General features: G+C 37.0%; 1 protein-coding gene and 1 long non-coding RNA gene across 6 annotated transcripts in view; both read right to left on the bottom strand.

Annotated features, from left to right (window-relative positions):
- The window catches only part of larp1b (La ribonucleoprotein 1B), a 55,827-nt gene that overhangs the window by 26,325 nt on the left and 15,359 nt on the right, over window positions 1–14,143 (bottom strand). For all 5 annotated transcript variants that reach the window (XM_083544568.1, XM_083544565.1, XM_083544564.1 and 2 more), the window contains exons 2-3: window positions 9,363–9,424; window positions 5,043–5,102 (exon numbers count right to left, since the gene is read on the bottom strand). In XM_083544568.1, coding sequence (XP_083400694.1) covers window positions 5,043–5,102; window positions 9,363–9,424 — 122 coding nt within the window. The remainder of the gene's footprint in view (window positions 1–5,042; window positions 5,103–9,362; window positions 9,425–14,143) is intronic.
- Window positions 7,291–9,073, bottom strand: LOC310727970. The gene is made up of 3 exons (XR_014534144.1): window positions 8,977–9,073; window positions 8,535–8,922; window positions 7,291–8,480 (listed from the first exon to the last, which is right to left on the bottom strand). It is a non-coding gene; the product is annotated as an uncharacterized lncRNA (long non-coding RNA).

Raw genomic sequence — 14,143 nt, 5'->3', positions numbered from 1 at the left:
TTTTATTGAAAATGTGCCATAACACACACTACAATATGCAAAAAAAATACTGACAACCAATAAAGAATATGAGAGTCAGTAATTATGTAAGTAAAATATTATAATATGAAATTTTTAGAATTTAAATAAATGCAAATTAATTTCTATTCTGCATTTGATCAAAAACTTTCACTAATAAACAGGTGCTTACTGGCTGTAAGTTTTCTATAGCATGATCACTGAATGTTTTTAGAACTACAGTTGGCATTATGTGCTGTGGTCAGAAATCATACGAACCATCAACATGTTCTGGTTGCCTCTGCCAGGAGGTTCAGTTGGCCATAAAGCCCAACAAGATTATTTGCTTCAAAATTGACAAAGAAATAAAGAAAAACACTCAAAATCATTATTCTGCAAATGACCATCTCAACCTTGGGACTTTGAATCCTTCTGAGTGAATATGAAATATATATATATATATATATGGGCTGCAACGAATGATTATTTTGATATTAGATTAATCAGACGACTTTTTTCCCCCGATTAATCGGATTACATTATTTTTTTTTTATAAGATGTTTTGCTTATTATAACTATATACAGTGAGGAAAATAAGACAAAATTGTACACCTCCACAAGGCTGGAAAGGGCTACGGCGAAATTGCCAAGCAGCTTGGTGAAAAAAGGTCCACTGTTGGAGCAATCATTAGAAAATGGAAGAAGCTAAACATGACTGTCAATCTCCCTCGGACTGGGGCTCCATGCAAGATCTTACCTCGTGGAGTCTCAATGATCCTAAGGAAGGTGAGAAATTCGCCCAGAACTACACGGGAGGAGCTGGTCAATGACCTGAAAAGAGCTGGGACCACCGTTTAAGGTTACTGTTGGTAATACACTAAGACGTCATGGTTTGAAATCATGCATGGCACGGAAGGTTCCCCTGCTTAAACCAGCACATGTCCAGGAACGTCTTAAGTTTGCCAATGACCATTTGGATGATCCAGAGGAGTCATGGGAGAAAGTCATGTGCTCAGATGAGACCAAAATAGAACTTCTGGGTCATAATTCCACTAAACGTGTTTGGAGGAAGAAGAATGATGAGTACCATCCCAAGAACACCATCCCTACTGTGAAGCATGGGGGTGGTAGCATCATGCTTTGGGGGTGTTTTTCTGCACATGGGACAGGGCGACTGCACTGTATTAAGGAGAGGATGACCGGGGCCATGTATTGCGAGATTTTGGGGAACAACCTCCTTCCCTCAGTTAGAGCATTGAAGATGGGTCGAGGCTGGGTCTTCCAACATGGCAATGACCCGAAGCACACAGCCAGGATAACCAAGGAGTGGCTCTGTAAGAAGCATATCAAGGTTCTGGCGTGGCCTAGCCAGTCTCCAGACCTAAAGCCAATAGAGAATCTTTGGAGGGAGCTTAAACTCCGTGTTTCTCAGCAACAGGCCAGAAACCTGACTGATCTAGAGAAGATCTGTGTGGAGGAGTGGGCCAAAATCCCTTCTGCAGTGTGTGCAAACCTGGTGAAAAACTACAGGAAACGTTTGACCTCTGTAATTGCAAACAAAGGCTACTGTACCAAATATTAACATTGACTTTCTCAGGTGTTCAAATACTTATTTGCAGCTGTATCATACAAATAAATAGTAAAAAAAAAAATCATACGTTGTTATTTCTGATTTTTAGATTATGTCTCTCACAGTGGACATGCACCTACGATGACAATTTCAGACCCCTCCATGATTTCTAAGTGGGAGAACTTGCAAAATAGCAGGGTGTTCAAATACTTATTTTCCTCACCGTATAACCCTAATTCAGAGTATTTATTTATAAAAGTGTAAAAAAAAATGGAAGATATCGAGTTTAGCTCTTTTTAATTTAGACATTTTAAAGCTTATAGTGGCTGCTTGATGAAAAGTGCATGAGGGATTTCTCGTTTAACAAATTTACTCATGCTGGGTTTTTTCTTTCTGTAAAAAAAATAAATCAATATTTTTTTTAATTTGTAAATCAACATTTGCATTGTTTTTATTGATAATTGCAGATCGAAAGTTGACAACCATGCTTAAAAAAATAAAACTTTGTTAAATTGTGAAGATATAAGCATCTAGAATATAATAATTTGATTTTGTATAATATTTAAAAATGAAATATGCAAAAATTTAATACCCGAACATTGAAAACAAGCATTTGAACGTGGTCAAGCCGCAGTAAAGCACGTTTGAAAAACATAAGTTACTGTTGTAGTAGACAGATGCTATAAAAAGAGAATGGAACATAAAAACACAGCAAACTGACACTCTTGATTTAAAAAAAATAATTAATTTGCATCGATGTACAAACGCATAAACATTTACTGAAAACCACAACAGTGACTGTAAATGTGATCGTTTACTGATGCGGTTATTTGCTGCCTTTAGATTTCGCATTTGTTCGCACCGTTTTAATTAAATCTATCGATATCTTTGCCTACTGTGCTGATGTTACGTCTTCATCAGTGACCTGGGACACGCACTAGATCCTGCTGCTGGTTGACCTTGTACACTCCGCCACTTCACAAGCGGCTGTGTAATCTTACCCTCACGCCAACACGTAAGTTGAGCAGCCCAACCAATCGATAACGACGCAACGAATTTCAATGGCGATTATTATAGATTTTATCGGTTTGATGCTGCAGCCCTAATATATGTATATACAAACACACACTATATTCTTTTATTAAATATTGTAATATATACACACGTTTAATATATAATTACTATATTTAATAAATAAATTTATATAATGTATTATGAATTAAAATGAGATTTTGTATGAATATTTAATATTAGATATAATATATAATGGAAAGTGTGTTAGAGAAGTGAAGAAAAGAGTGCAGGCAGGGTGGAGTGGGTGGAGAAGAGTGATAGCAGGAGTGATTTGTGATAGAAGAGTATCTGTGAGAGTGAAAGGGAAAGTTTATAGGACTGTGGTGAGACCTGAGATGTTGTATGGATTAGAGACAGTGGCATTGAGTAAAAGACAGGGGGTGGAGCTGGAGGTAGCAGAGCTGAAGATGTTGAGGTTTTCGTTGGGAGTGACGACGATGGACAGGATTAGAAACGAGTTTATTAGAGGGACGGCGCATGTAGGACGTTTTGGAGACAAGGTGAGGGAGGTGTGATTGAGATGGTTTGGACATGTGCAGAGGAGGGACATGGTGTATATCGGTAGGAGACGCTGAGGATGGAGCTACCAGGGAGGAGGAAAAGGGGAAGAGCAAGGAGGAGGTTTATGGATGTGGTGAGGGAAGACATGCAGGTGGTTGGGTTGAAAGAGGCAGATGTAGAGGACAGTATGAAGACGGATGATCCGCTGTGGTGAACCCTTTAATGGGAGAAGCCGAAAGAAGAAGAAGAAGATATAATATATAATATTTATTAATACATTTATATATAATTAACATGTATTATGAATTAAAATGAAAGAATAAGTCAGCTTAATCTTAAAGCACCACATATATACACATAATGGACAACAGTTTGTGGACACATGAGATTCTTATATGCTTTCTGGACATCCCATTCCACATCTGGTCCCACATCTGCCATTACAATAACCTCCACTCTTTTGGGAAAGGGAAGATTTTGGAGCGTGCTTGTGAAGATTTGTGCTCATTCAAACACAAGGGTTTGTAGTAAAGTCATGTATTGATGTAAGGATGGTAAGAAGGCCTGAGGTCCAGTCAGGGTTCACATTCATCCCAAATGTGTTCAATCGGTTTGATGGCTTTATAATCTACAGATCTTCCAATTCAACCCAAGCTAAGCAGATCATGCGTTCATGGAGCTGGCTTTGTGCACAGGGGCATTGCAATGCTAGAAAAGGTTTGATACCACATCCAAAGACATGTGTGCCTCCAACTTTGTGGGAAGAACCACGTGTGACTGGAAAAGCCATGTGCTCCAATACTTTTGTCAATAAAGTGTATATTTTAGCTATTAATCTTTGCTCAGTTTCATTACATTTCTGGAGGGCACTGTACTTGTGTATTTGACCGAATGTGAGCATGGTTTTATAGAAAAGCACTCTATAAATGTAAAAAAAATGCCATCATTATTTGAACAAGTCACAGCCAGTAGGATTCTAGAGCAAATCCATAAGTTGTTCAGACGCTGCTCTGATGCATCAATGTATTTCCAAAGGCAATCAATCAAATGCTTTATCCTGGGGCTACAGTTTCAGGCTAACATTCAGTATCAGAATCAGAATGAGCTTTATTGCCAAGTATGTTTGCACTTACAAGTAATTGGTTTTGTTGATAGAAGCTTCCAGTTGCACATTTTTAAAACGGAAAAAATAAAATAAAAATATAAAAGCAATTGCACATTTTTTTTAAATAAATAAAAAGGAGTATTATTAAACATAAAAGTACAGATTTAGATTAGTAAAAGTGGTATTGCGCATACGGTTTATTTTATTGCACAATGGGGAGAGAGTTTAAGAGTTCATGGGGCAGATTGCCTGAGGAAAGAAACTTTTCTTGTCAAATTATCAAACAGCGTCACCATAGATATGGGTAGAAAAACAAAACAAAAAACAAATGAAAGAAAAAAACAAACAAACAAAAAAAAACAGCTATATCCGATAGTGTTATTAAAAAAGCGACCGTTTCCTATGTAGTAATTGTTCTTGTGTAATTAAAATGAAATGCAATCTTTCCGTTTAAAGCAGTCGTTTAAAAACCAACAACGATTTCTATGGAGTAATTTTATTTTCTCTAACATTGAAGAAAAAAATTCTCTAAATTGGAAAATAATTATTAAACTATATTGTAATAAGAGCGTCAATTTCTCATTGTAATAATAAAAATGATGCTGAAATACGTCAAACGTCCGAAACAGGAAAAATAAATACGATTTTAATATGCCAAAATATGCAATGCAATACCTAAAATTGTGTAACATTTGCAGAAAACTTATCTAATGTAACACTATATTAGAAGATACAAAAAATATGTAACATTGTGTTCCAAAATAAAATTGATTTTAAAACCTTTTACCCCCTCACCTCTTTATTGGCGATTTCTCCAGGGGTGGGCCAGTTGGTGATGTCACTGAAATCACTCGACTGTGTGAGGGAGAAGAGCCACAAAAACAGGAAACGAAGAAGAAGAAGAAGAGAAGAAAAAAAAATTAACACTGAACAAAACAGCAAGTACACAACATCAATACATTTTTTATATAAAATCAGGACATGAATGCATCATTATAACAGAGCCCTTATAGCAGTGCTAAAGATCTCTAAGTGGTCTATTAAACGGTTATAATCCCTAGATGCATGTGAGGAAAAAAATATATTTTGGTAAACCGAACAAGTCAAATAAGAATGAACGTAAAATTTCTGGTCTCCGTATATCCAGTGCCACGCATTTTATTGCAGACAGCGCATCGGTGTAACAGACTTCGTTATAATTATCTAAAGGACAGAATGAAAAGTGTCTGATTAAATGCAACTGAAGGCCGAATCCTACCCGAGATTTAAGAAATCATCAGAAGTTCACATTTTGTTTGGTATTTCCATGTTATGGCATTTGCATATTATGCATATTAGCTTGAAATACAATATGGCACAAAAACATTCCTAAAAGCGTTTATTCAGCAAAAAGCAAAGACCTAAAATAAGACCACCTAGAAAAGTGATGTATATGATTGTCACCATTAAAATGAATGGAACTTAGCCACTACTAGAGTTTACTAGTGCACCTTTCAGTCACATGGTTTTTTGGTCTCTGCTTTAGCCACAGAAAAAGTATATTGAAAAGGACAGGATGATTTTTATTTTATATTTTTGGGGACACAACACAGACTGACAGGAAAACAAAAAGGAAACAAAAACAATCCAAAACATTTTCAGCCTGAAGTGCTTGGACCCCGGAAACAGAGGAATTATAATTCAGACCTTGATTACTACACACTCAAACAAACCTTAAATGTAGTAAGCGCTTAAAGGATGTACTTGACCGCCTTTTCAGATTTTGGTGTTTGGCAGGTTTACGATTTCCACTGCTTCCTTTCTGTGCAGGTTGTCAGCATCAGACATTTTTGTCACTCTACGAACTACTGCCCTGGAACTTGTGTCTCGCCTTATGCCACTGCCGAGCAGCAGTTTTTGTTTATATTTCCACACACAATCAGCAGTTCTTCCTTCGGAAAAAGCTAGGTCATATTTTTGTCCCCAAGAACTGCTATAGAAAAGAGATTTCCCAGAATTCTATAATGTGTATTTTCCTGTGTGGCAAATATTTAAGTATGGCTTTGCAGCTATGGACCAGAAAGTATTAAAGACAACGAAAACAAATGAAGAACGAAATGAAGACTGGCTTTGTATATTACCTATATATTTAGCAGATAAACACTAATCAAATACCTAGTGCAGGGGTCCAAAAACTACAGCCCGCCCCCACATTTGGAACTCTGACCAATGCCAAGGGCATATTTTTTAAATACAATTTTGCATATGTTTAACTTATTAAATCTGTTTTTGATAATAAACGTTGGCTTTCAAACAATTTTTCCAAATTTGTTAATAGAGGTCGACGGCAGCGATAGTTAAAAGCTGTAATTATCAGCAAAAATCCATACAGATAGTTTTTCCGGCTTCCGGTCGGCTGTCATTACGAGAGCGGCCTCTAGAGGAGAGTCACTGAAGCCACGTGCTGTTTGTTATTACACGCAAGACTGGAAGCGGAATGAAGAGCGATCTATTTTATTTATTATTTATTAATCACAAATATATTTATTTATAATTATATTCCAATTTATTTTAGCACATTTTAATTATACAGTATTTTTTTATCAAGTTCAGTACTATTTTACAGTGTCCAGTTAGTTTGTTTTATCCAGTATCCATTTTAAAAACTATTGATTAATCCATTATCTGCAAGTACAATTAAACCTAGCTATTGGCAAAATCCAAGAATCAATCGACTCCTAGATATTTAAATCATTAGCCTAATTATTTGTTAGATTCACTGACCAACCATGTGCATAATTAAATGTTTTAATTTCAATAACAATTAATATACAAATATTTGTATACATCATTAGGAGGCAAAATAAATACATAATACATTCTCCACAATAATACTGATGATAATAATACCCTCCAGCCAATATAATTTTCTGTTACAGACCGACCCAACCCATATTTAAAAAAAGGAAAAATGGTATGGCCTTTACAGAAAAAAGTTTGGGGACCCCTGACCTAGTGAATCAATTATGGGGATTATGGGGTTACTGGATTAACTTTACAATACACGTTCATATATCATACACACATTTAGAATAGAGCCAGGTTTTTCTGACATTCACATTAGGTTTCAAACATTTGATTTTTTTTGGCCCAATTTCCAAACAGTTCTAATGCCAGGGGGAAACCATTAAACTCTTATGTTGACATGTTTTTAAAAAAAAAAAGAGAGAACAAAACACCCACACAGAAGCCAGTGAACCCAAACACACCTACACACACAAACACAAAGTGAACTGCGATGTGATTGGCTGCTGCTGACTTCCAACTCAAGTATCTTAACCACAAATCCAGATCCAACGCCTTCTTTCATTCATGTTACACATAACACAACACAAAATAGAGATCACACCGACAGGCCACAAATCAGTGTTCACAAAACGACAATTATTATGCGGAGAAAAAAGCAGCAAGGGATTACACAACCTAAACATTGTTTAGATTAAGATCGGGTTTGCATTCCATTTGGCCTACACATTGTCTATATATCTTTAACCACTACAATTAACCTTGAATTTTCACAGGTAAGTATCGTCTGAACATGTAACTTTACTGCTATAGATTAATGTGCTGATGGATTAGAGATGAGGAATTTAACTTAGTAGGATCGCATTTGACAGTAAAGATTGTTCAGGACAACTCAAAAAGAGCAACAATTCCTTCTAAAATCAGAGCTGCAGCCTCCATATACAATTTGCAGCAAGGAGGTAGAAACTGTGCTGGGGTGGAAACTACACCTTAGCCAGTAACTGGGTCTACAGTCTGATTGGTGACTGATTTGTGGAGCAGGAATTCAACTGGGGGGGGTTACTACAGTCTACAGGAAGGTGGTAGCTCAGTGGTTAAGGCATTGGACTTTTGTTAAGAAGGTCACAGGTTCAAATCCCACCACTGCTGAGCCCTTGAGCCAGGCCCTTAACCGTTCACGCTCAGGATAAGTGCGTCTGCCAAATGTCGTAAAAAAATTGCACTTTGGTGGGAACTACAGTCTGATTATAAACAGGGGAGCAGGAACTGCACTGGAAGGGGTGGGGACTGCATTATTTATTGTTGTCGGGTTTTAGGAGCAGGAGTTCGAAGGAACTGCACTGCGAGTTGGAACTACAGTCTGGTTGGTGACTGTTTTGTCAACAAAAATTGCTCTGTGGGTGGGTACTACAGTCTGATTGGTGATGGGCTTGGGGAGCAGGAATTGCACTGGGGTGGTACTACAGTCTGATTGGTGATGGGCTTGGGGAGCAGGAATTGCACTGGGGGGTGGGTACTATAGTCTGATTGGTGATGGGCTTGGGGAGCAGGAATCGCTCTGTGGGTGGGTACTACAACCCTTTGATGGGCTTGGGGAGCAGGAATTGCACTAGGGGTGGGTACCACAGTCTGATTGGTGATGGGCTTGGGGAGCAGGAATTGCACTGGGGTGGGTACTACAGTCTGATTGGTGATGGGCTTGGGGAGCAGGAATTGCACTGGAGTGGGTACTACAGTCTGATTGGTGATTGGCTTGGGAAGCAGGAATCGCTCTGTGGGTGGGTACTACAACCCTTTGATGGGCTTGGGGAGCAGGAATTGCACTAGGGGTGGGTACCACAGTTTGATTGGTGACAGGTTTGCAAAACCGGAATTGCTCTGTGGGTGGGTACTGCAATCTGGTGATGGGCTTGGGGAGCAGGAATTGAACTGGGGTGGGTATTACAGTCTGACTGGTGACTGTTTTGGGAGCAGGAATTGCATTGGGGGTGGGAAATACAATTTGACTGGCACTATTGACTTTTATTCATTTCACACTTTTGATGGGTTAGGGTTAGGGTTAGGGTTAGGGTTAGGGTTAGGGTCAGCTAGACATTTTCATGTCTAGCTGAAATAACTATGGGATCAAGACCATGTACAATTGGCCCTGAACATCTCAATTTACTTTTGCACCAGACTACCATCACTTTTTTATTTAAACACCTAAAAAAAAAAAAAAAACACATTCAGATTCTTTTCTTCAAGAAAAATAAAAAGCAAATCACATACATTTAAACGTTCAAGAAAAGAACTGCTGCAAGCTTCTTAGCATTGCGCCAGTTTACCACCTACCTTACTAGACTTCCTGGACCTAGGCTTGTTGGCACGTATCACTTTGGCAGAGTTCTGGGATTCTGTGAATAAAAAGCAAACAGGACAAGAGATGACCTTTTTTTTTTTTTTTGTCGAAAACATACGAGAGATAAATGGAATGACCGACGACAGTATGTGCAAATTCTGCAAAAACAAAATCGGATCAATAGCAGTTCAGAAAACCTCGAAACAAACCACTAATCTAGAAGTACACGGGTACCAAATAAGTTAAAAAGCAAGACTAAGTGTTATTTTAAAGAACGATTTAAACACGGCAGCTGATTTTACTGTTTACACGCAGAAATAGTTTGATTAGCTATGATCATAGACCTGTTGACAATTGTGACCTTTTAAAATATTAACACTGAATAGAAGGCTGGCCTGTATATTTTCAATAATCCAGTATTTACTGGTTAGTTTGGTAATGGTTACTCTATTTAAAAATCTAATTCTATAAGCAACCGGCATGGACAAAATCATGTCGTTGGTCAACTGAATATATGAAGTATAAAACAATCCACTTAAAAAAAATTTACTGGTTTATAAAAATAAAAGCCAACAACAAGGTAAATGTAAAAGAACTGTTAATGCACAAGTTTGGGAACTCAAGTCGGACACACAAGGTGAACAACGATAACCATCAGCAGCAAGTCTCTAAATGAAGAGGCTATTTATTTTTATTTTAACCACAGATTAGATACAATTAATATATACCTGTACACCTGCATGCTCATCCAATTCAACAATGTTTTGAAGCACCTTGCAAAAAAATAAAAAAAAAGCCTCAAAATGGCATTGGGCTAAAAAGGGGTGATCTTGTTGACTTGGATACTATGGTATTAATGCAAACTACCACTCTTTAAAGCCGTGGTAAACAACAAAAGATCTCAACAGGAGACCACACTGGGTTTTATACCAAGAATAGAAATCTAAAGCTACAGTAAGAACTGATAATTTTTCAGTCTAAACCGTCTATATGTGCAACATATTTGAAAAGGGTACTTAGTAGAAGACTAACGTACACATATTCCTACCTAACTCGTACCAGGGATATAAAAAAAGAAACTCGAGTTAGCGCAGTGTCACTAAAACTCAGGTTTTGGTTTAAACATGCGTGAAATCGGTGCCACTTTCGTTTTTACTATATGTATTCTTTTTGAGTTTTATGTCTAGCTTCAACAATTTGTCATAAAGGGGGGAAATCCTGACTTCCACAGATCAGTGAATAAGTGAAGGATGGAGGGAATGAAGACATTCATTAAAGTATGCTGAAATATGTAGAACGGTTAAGTAGAACATAGTTTGCATTAGAAAGTTCAATATTAAATGTAAAACACACACAAAAACACAAATACACACACTCTTGTATACACATCTGTATTACCCAAATGGGGTCTAACAAGTGTAAACTATTAAATCTTTCTATTTATGAAATTTTATTTAATCCATTTAATAAAAAATAAAACATTTTAAACTCGAAAGTTTTGCGTTTATTTAAAAAAAAAAAAAAAAAAAAAAAAAATCAAGTTATAAAGTTAAAATTCTTTCCTTTTTTTTTCTAAAAAATTCCCCGTTGTATTAGTGACTTAATGATTCAGTGATGCAAAATTTTTAGTAAACTTCAAACGCTGTAGTGAATTCAGTTCACATTATTCTAATCACACTGTACACACTTACTTTAGCTTACTAAACATATCGACCTGTTTCATATGAAAATACGTTTTTAAAGCCTGTAAAATGCTTAATAGTTTACACGTGAACTTTCTCATTAGTTCACTCATTACAATAGCAGTAAAATTAGAACAGTGGGATCACTATGTTTCAGAGAGTTTAGACCGCAATAGTTTAATGTCAGGACAATGGATGCTGTTTATTGAGGACCTTTAAGAAGTGCTAAAAACAGGATCTGGTTCATGTCTGGTTTAAATGTCATTATGGATTTGACTTACACAAGACGAATAACACAAATCTGTAGTTCCATACCTGAGATATGCACAAGTCTTCTTTTGTGTTACTGGACTCATTGTAGCCATCATTGATTACTGTGCGAATTGGCACTGAGCTGCTGTGTGACATCGGTTGATCTAAAATCTAAATCAAATGATTTGTTTGTATAGGGTTCTGCTTCTGTTACAGAAAGTGTGATTCAAATACAAATCGGGACTTTTGATTCATTAATGTTTATATCAAACGCAGATTTCTGGGACTTCCAGAAAAAGGGAAATTTAACCGTAATGGAAGTGGGGTTTTTTTGCATTTTGTAGCAAAAGAATGTCAGTTTTTTTTGCCCAGGTATAAGTATCCTTACATAAACGCAATTTTTTTTATTTTATTTTTTATTTTTTTTACAGTTTACTAATCTACAGGCTCAATCCAGAACTTGGATCTTCATTGGGTCCACATGGGCTTCCTATAGGACACCTAATATCAGCATTGGGATACGGATGATGTTCTCGATACAGTAACTTACTGAGAACTGCATGAGTTGCCTTAGCACTAGTGATTGGAGGTTTATTTTAAAGTGTCTTTCCCACACTCTGGAAGCATTAACATTGTTTACGGATTGAAGCGTAAATCAGGCTTTAACGTGCAGTAGCCCCACCCTGATGGCTCATCTGACGGGTATGCAGGTTTTGCCAGATCAATGCAGTTTAGAGAAAACGTCAAATAAAACATTTAACTGCTTTACAAAAATTTGTATCTTCATTTTAATAACATTCATGTGCTCAAATCTTACTCAGCAGTTTCAGTCTGACTTTGTCAAGTTTTACTGAAATCCAATGTAAGTAGTTCAGTATAAAAAATTTAAAATGCAAAGGACATTTCTGAATTTGAATTGTAAAAAGGTAATGTGGCAGGTGACAAATGAAAATACGCCGATTACATTTTCTTAATGAACTACAGATAAATACTTCCTGTGTGTTTTTGTTCTAAAGCAAGTTATTACAATACTACAAACATTACTTAGAAATTAAACAATGCATTTAAGAAGTTCATTTAGTTCTCCTCAGTACCTGGCCTTGGTCCTGGGTCTAAACTACACTAATAACTGGAACCAGTTTGTGAATTTGGACCGACATGAATACCATTGTTCACATTTCATTTTCTGAATGAATAGAGGAAATAACAGATGAATAAAAAAAGGGGAGGGGACAAATGAAAGAGGGAAGATGGAAATGGAAAAAAGAAGGTAGAAAGGGAGAAAAAAGGAAAGAAAAACAGCAAAATAAAAACAAGAAATAAAGAATGAAAAAAGAGCAAAAATAGAGATAGCAAAAGAAAAGAGAGAATTAGCAAAAGAATGAGCAAAAAAAAAGAAAGAAAGAAGAAAAGAATCACCGTTTAAGAAAAGAAGAACGAGCAAAAAAGAGCAAGTGCAAAAAAAAGAAATGAAAAAAGAAAGCAAAAAGAATGAAAAAAAGAAAGCAAAAAGAGAAACTGCAAAAAAAAGAAAAAAACAATAAAAAAGAGCGAAAGGAATAAAAGAGAGAAAAAGCAAAAGAAAGTAGAGAACAAGCAAAAGAATGAGCAAAAAAAAAAAAGAAAGAAGGAAAGAATGAAGAAATTAATGACAATTTAAGAAAAAAAGAACAGGCTAAAAAAAAAGAAGAGCAAGCGCAAAAGAAATGAAAAAAAGAAAGCAAAAGAAAGAACAGAAGCGAGGATGAATTAAAGTAAAAACATTAGAGTAAGCAAAAACAGCAGAAAAAGAAAAAAATGAAGCAAAAGAAAAAAGGAAAAAAGAGCAAAAAGGTAAAGAAAGAAAGGCCACGCCCACACATCAGGTTTTAGAGATAGATACGCATATCTGAAGCACTAAACAGATATCTGCAGCACATTCCACGCTTAATGCAGACATCAGAACTGGCACAGCAGCTGTTATCTGGAATATTCCAGGATTAGATCATGGACCCCCACATTCCTACACATCTCACTAAACAACATCTACAGATACAAGGCCAAAGATCAACCTTTCACCTACAAACTACCCGAGTGACACGGGTCGCAACTCGGACCGAATCAATGCCCCGGAAAACAAATGAACAAACATATCCAGCATTTCTACACAAAAAGACCCCCCCCCCACACACACACACACGCACACACACACACACACACCACCACAGTGAGCGTACAGACACCAAACACTGCACACTCCCTCCGCAATAACGCCATGTGTTGTTCCCAATTATCAACACGTGGCCGCTAAGAGATTTAAAAAAAAAAAAAGGGCCGTCTATGCACCTGCAGCACAAGGTCAAACCTCCACGCCGTTCAAACATTAACTCCGGCCTACGCCACACACAGGGCTTTTAACAGTCCGGTGTGCACAAAAACACGCTCTTAACAGAGCCCTCATTACAATGAAGAGAGGCCCCAGTGGTATTCAGTGGTATTTGAAGCCCAACACTGACAATCCCTGATACTGTATGGATGACAACTAACCAGGTGCTTTTTGTGGGAAATAAAATAAATAAATTGAAAAAAAGGCATGGCTACCTCTACAGGAATGTTGACTGATTTCGACACACGGGGAAGGTTTCCTCGCTAACGAGGCTAACACCAGTTCGAAAAACTGACGAGTTGCTCGCTATTGTTTCGACAGGCTTGTGAAAATGCTCTGTGGTTAGGTAGCGCGAGCCAGGAAACACTTGCCTGAAGCGATCATGGCCTCTGAAGTTTTTTCTGGACATTTTCCCCCTTAAGAAACACTACAAAACCAGTTTTGTCTTTACATTAGAGGAAAAAAAACCCGTTTT

This window comes from Silurus aristotelis, assembly GCF_946808225.1.
Source record: "Silurus aristotelis genome assembly, chromosome: 6".
Classification (NCBI taxonomy): Eukaryota; Metazoa; Chordata; class Actinopteri; order Siluriformes; family Siluridae; genus Silurus; species Silurus aristotelis.
Note: the sequence above shows the minus strand (reverse complement) of the source record. Positions and strands in the feature narration are given on the sequence as shown.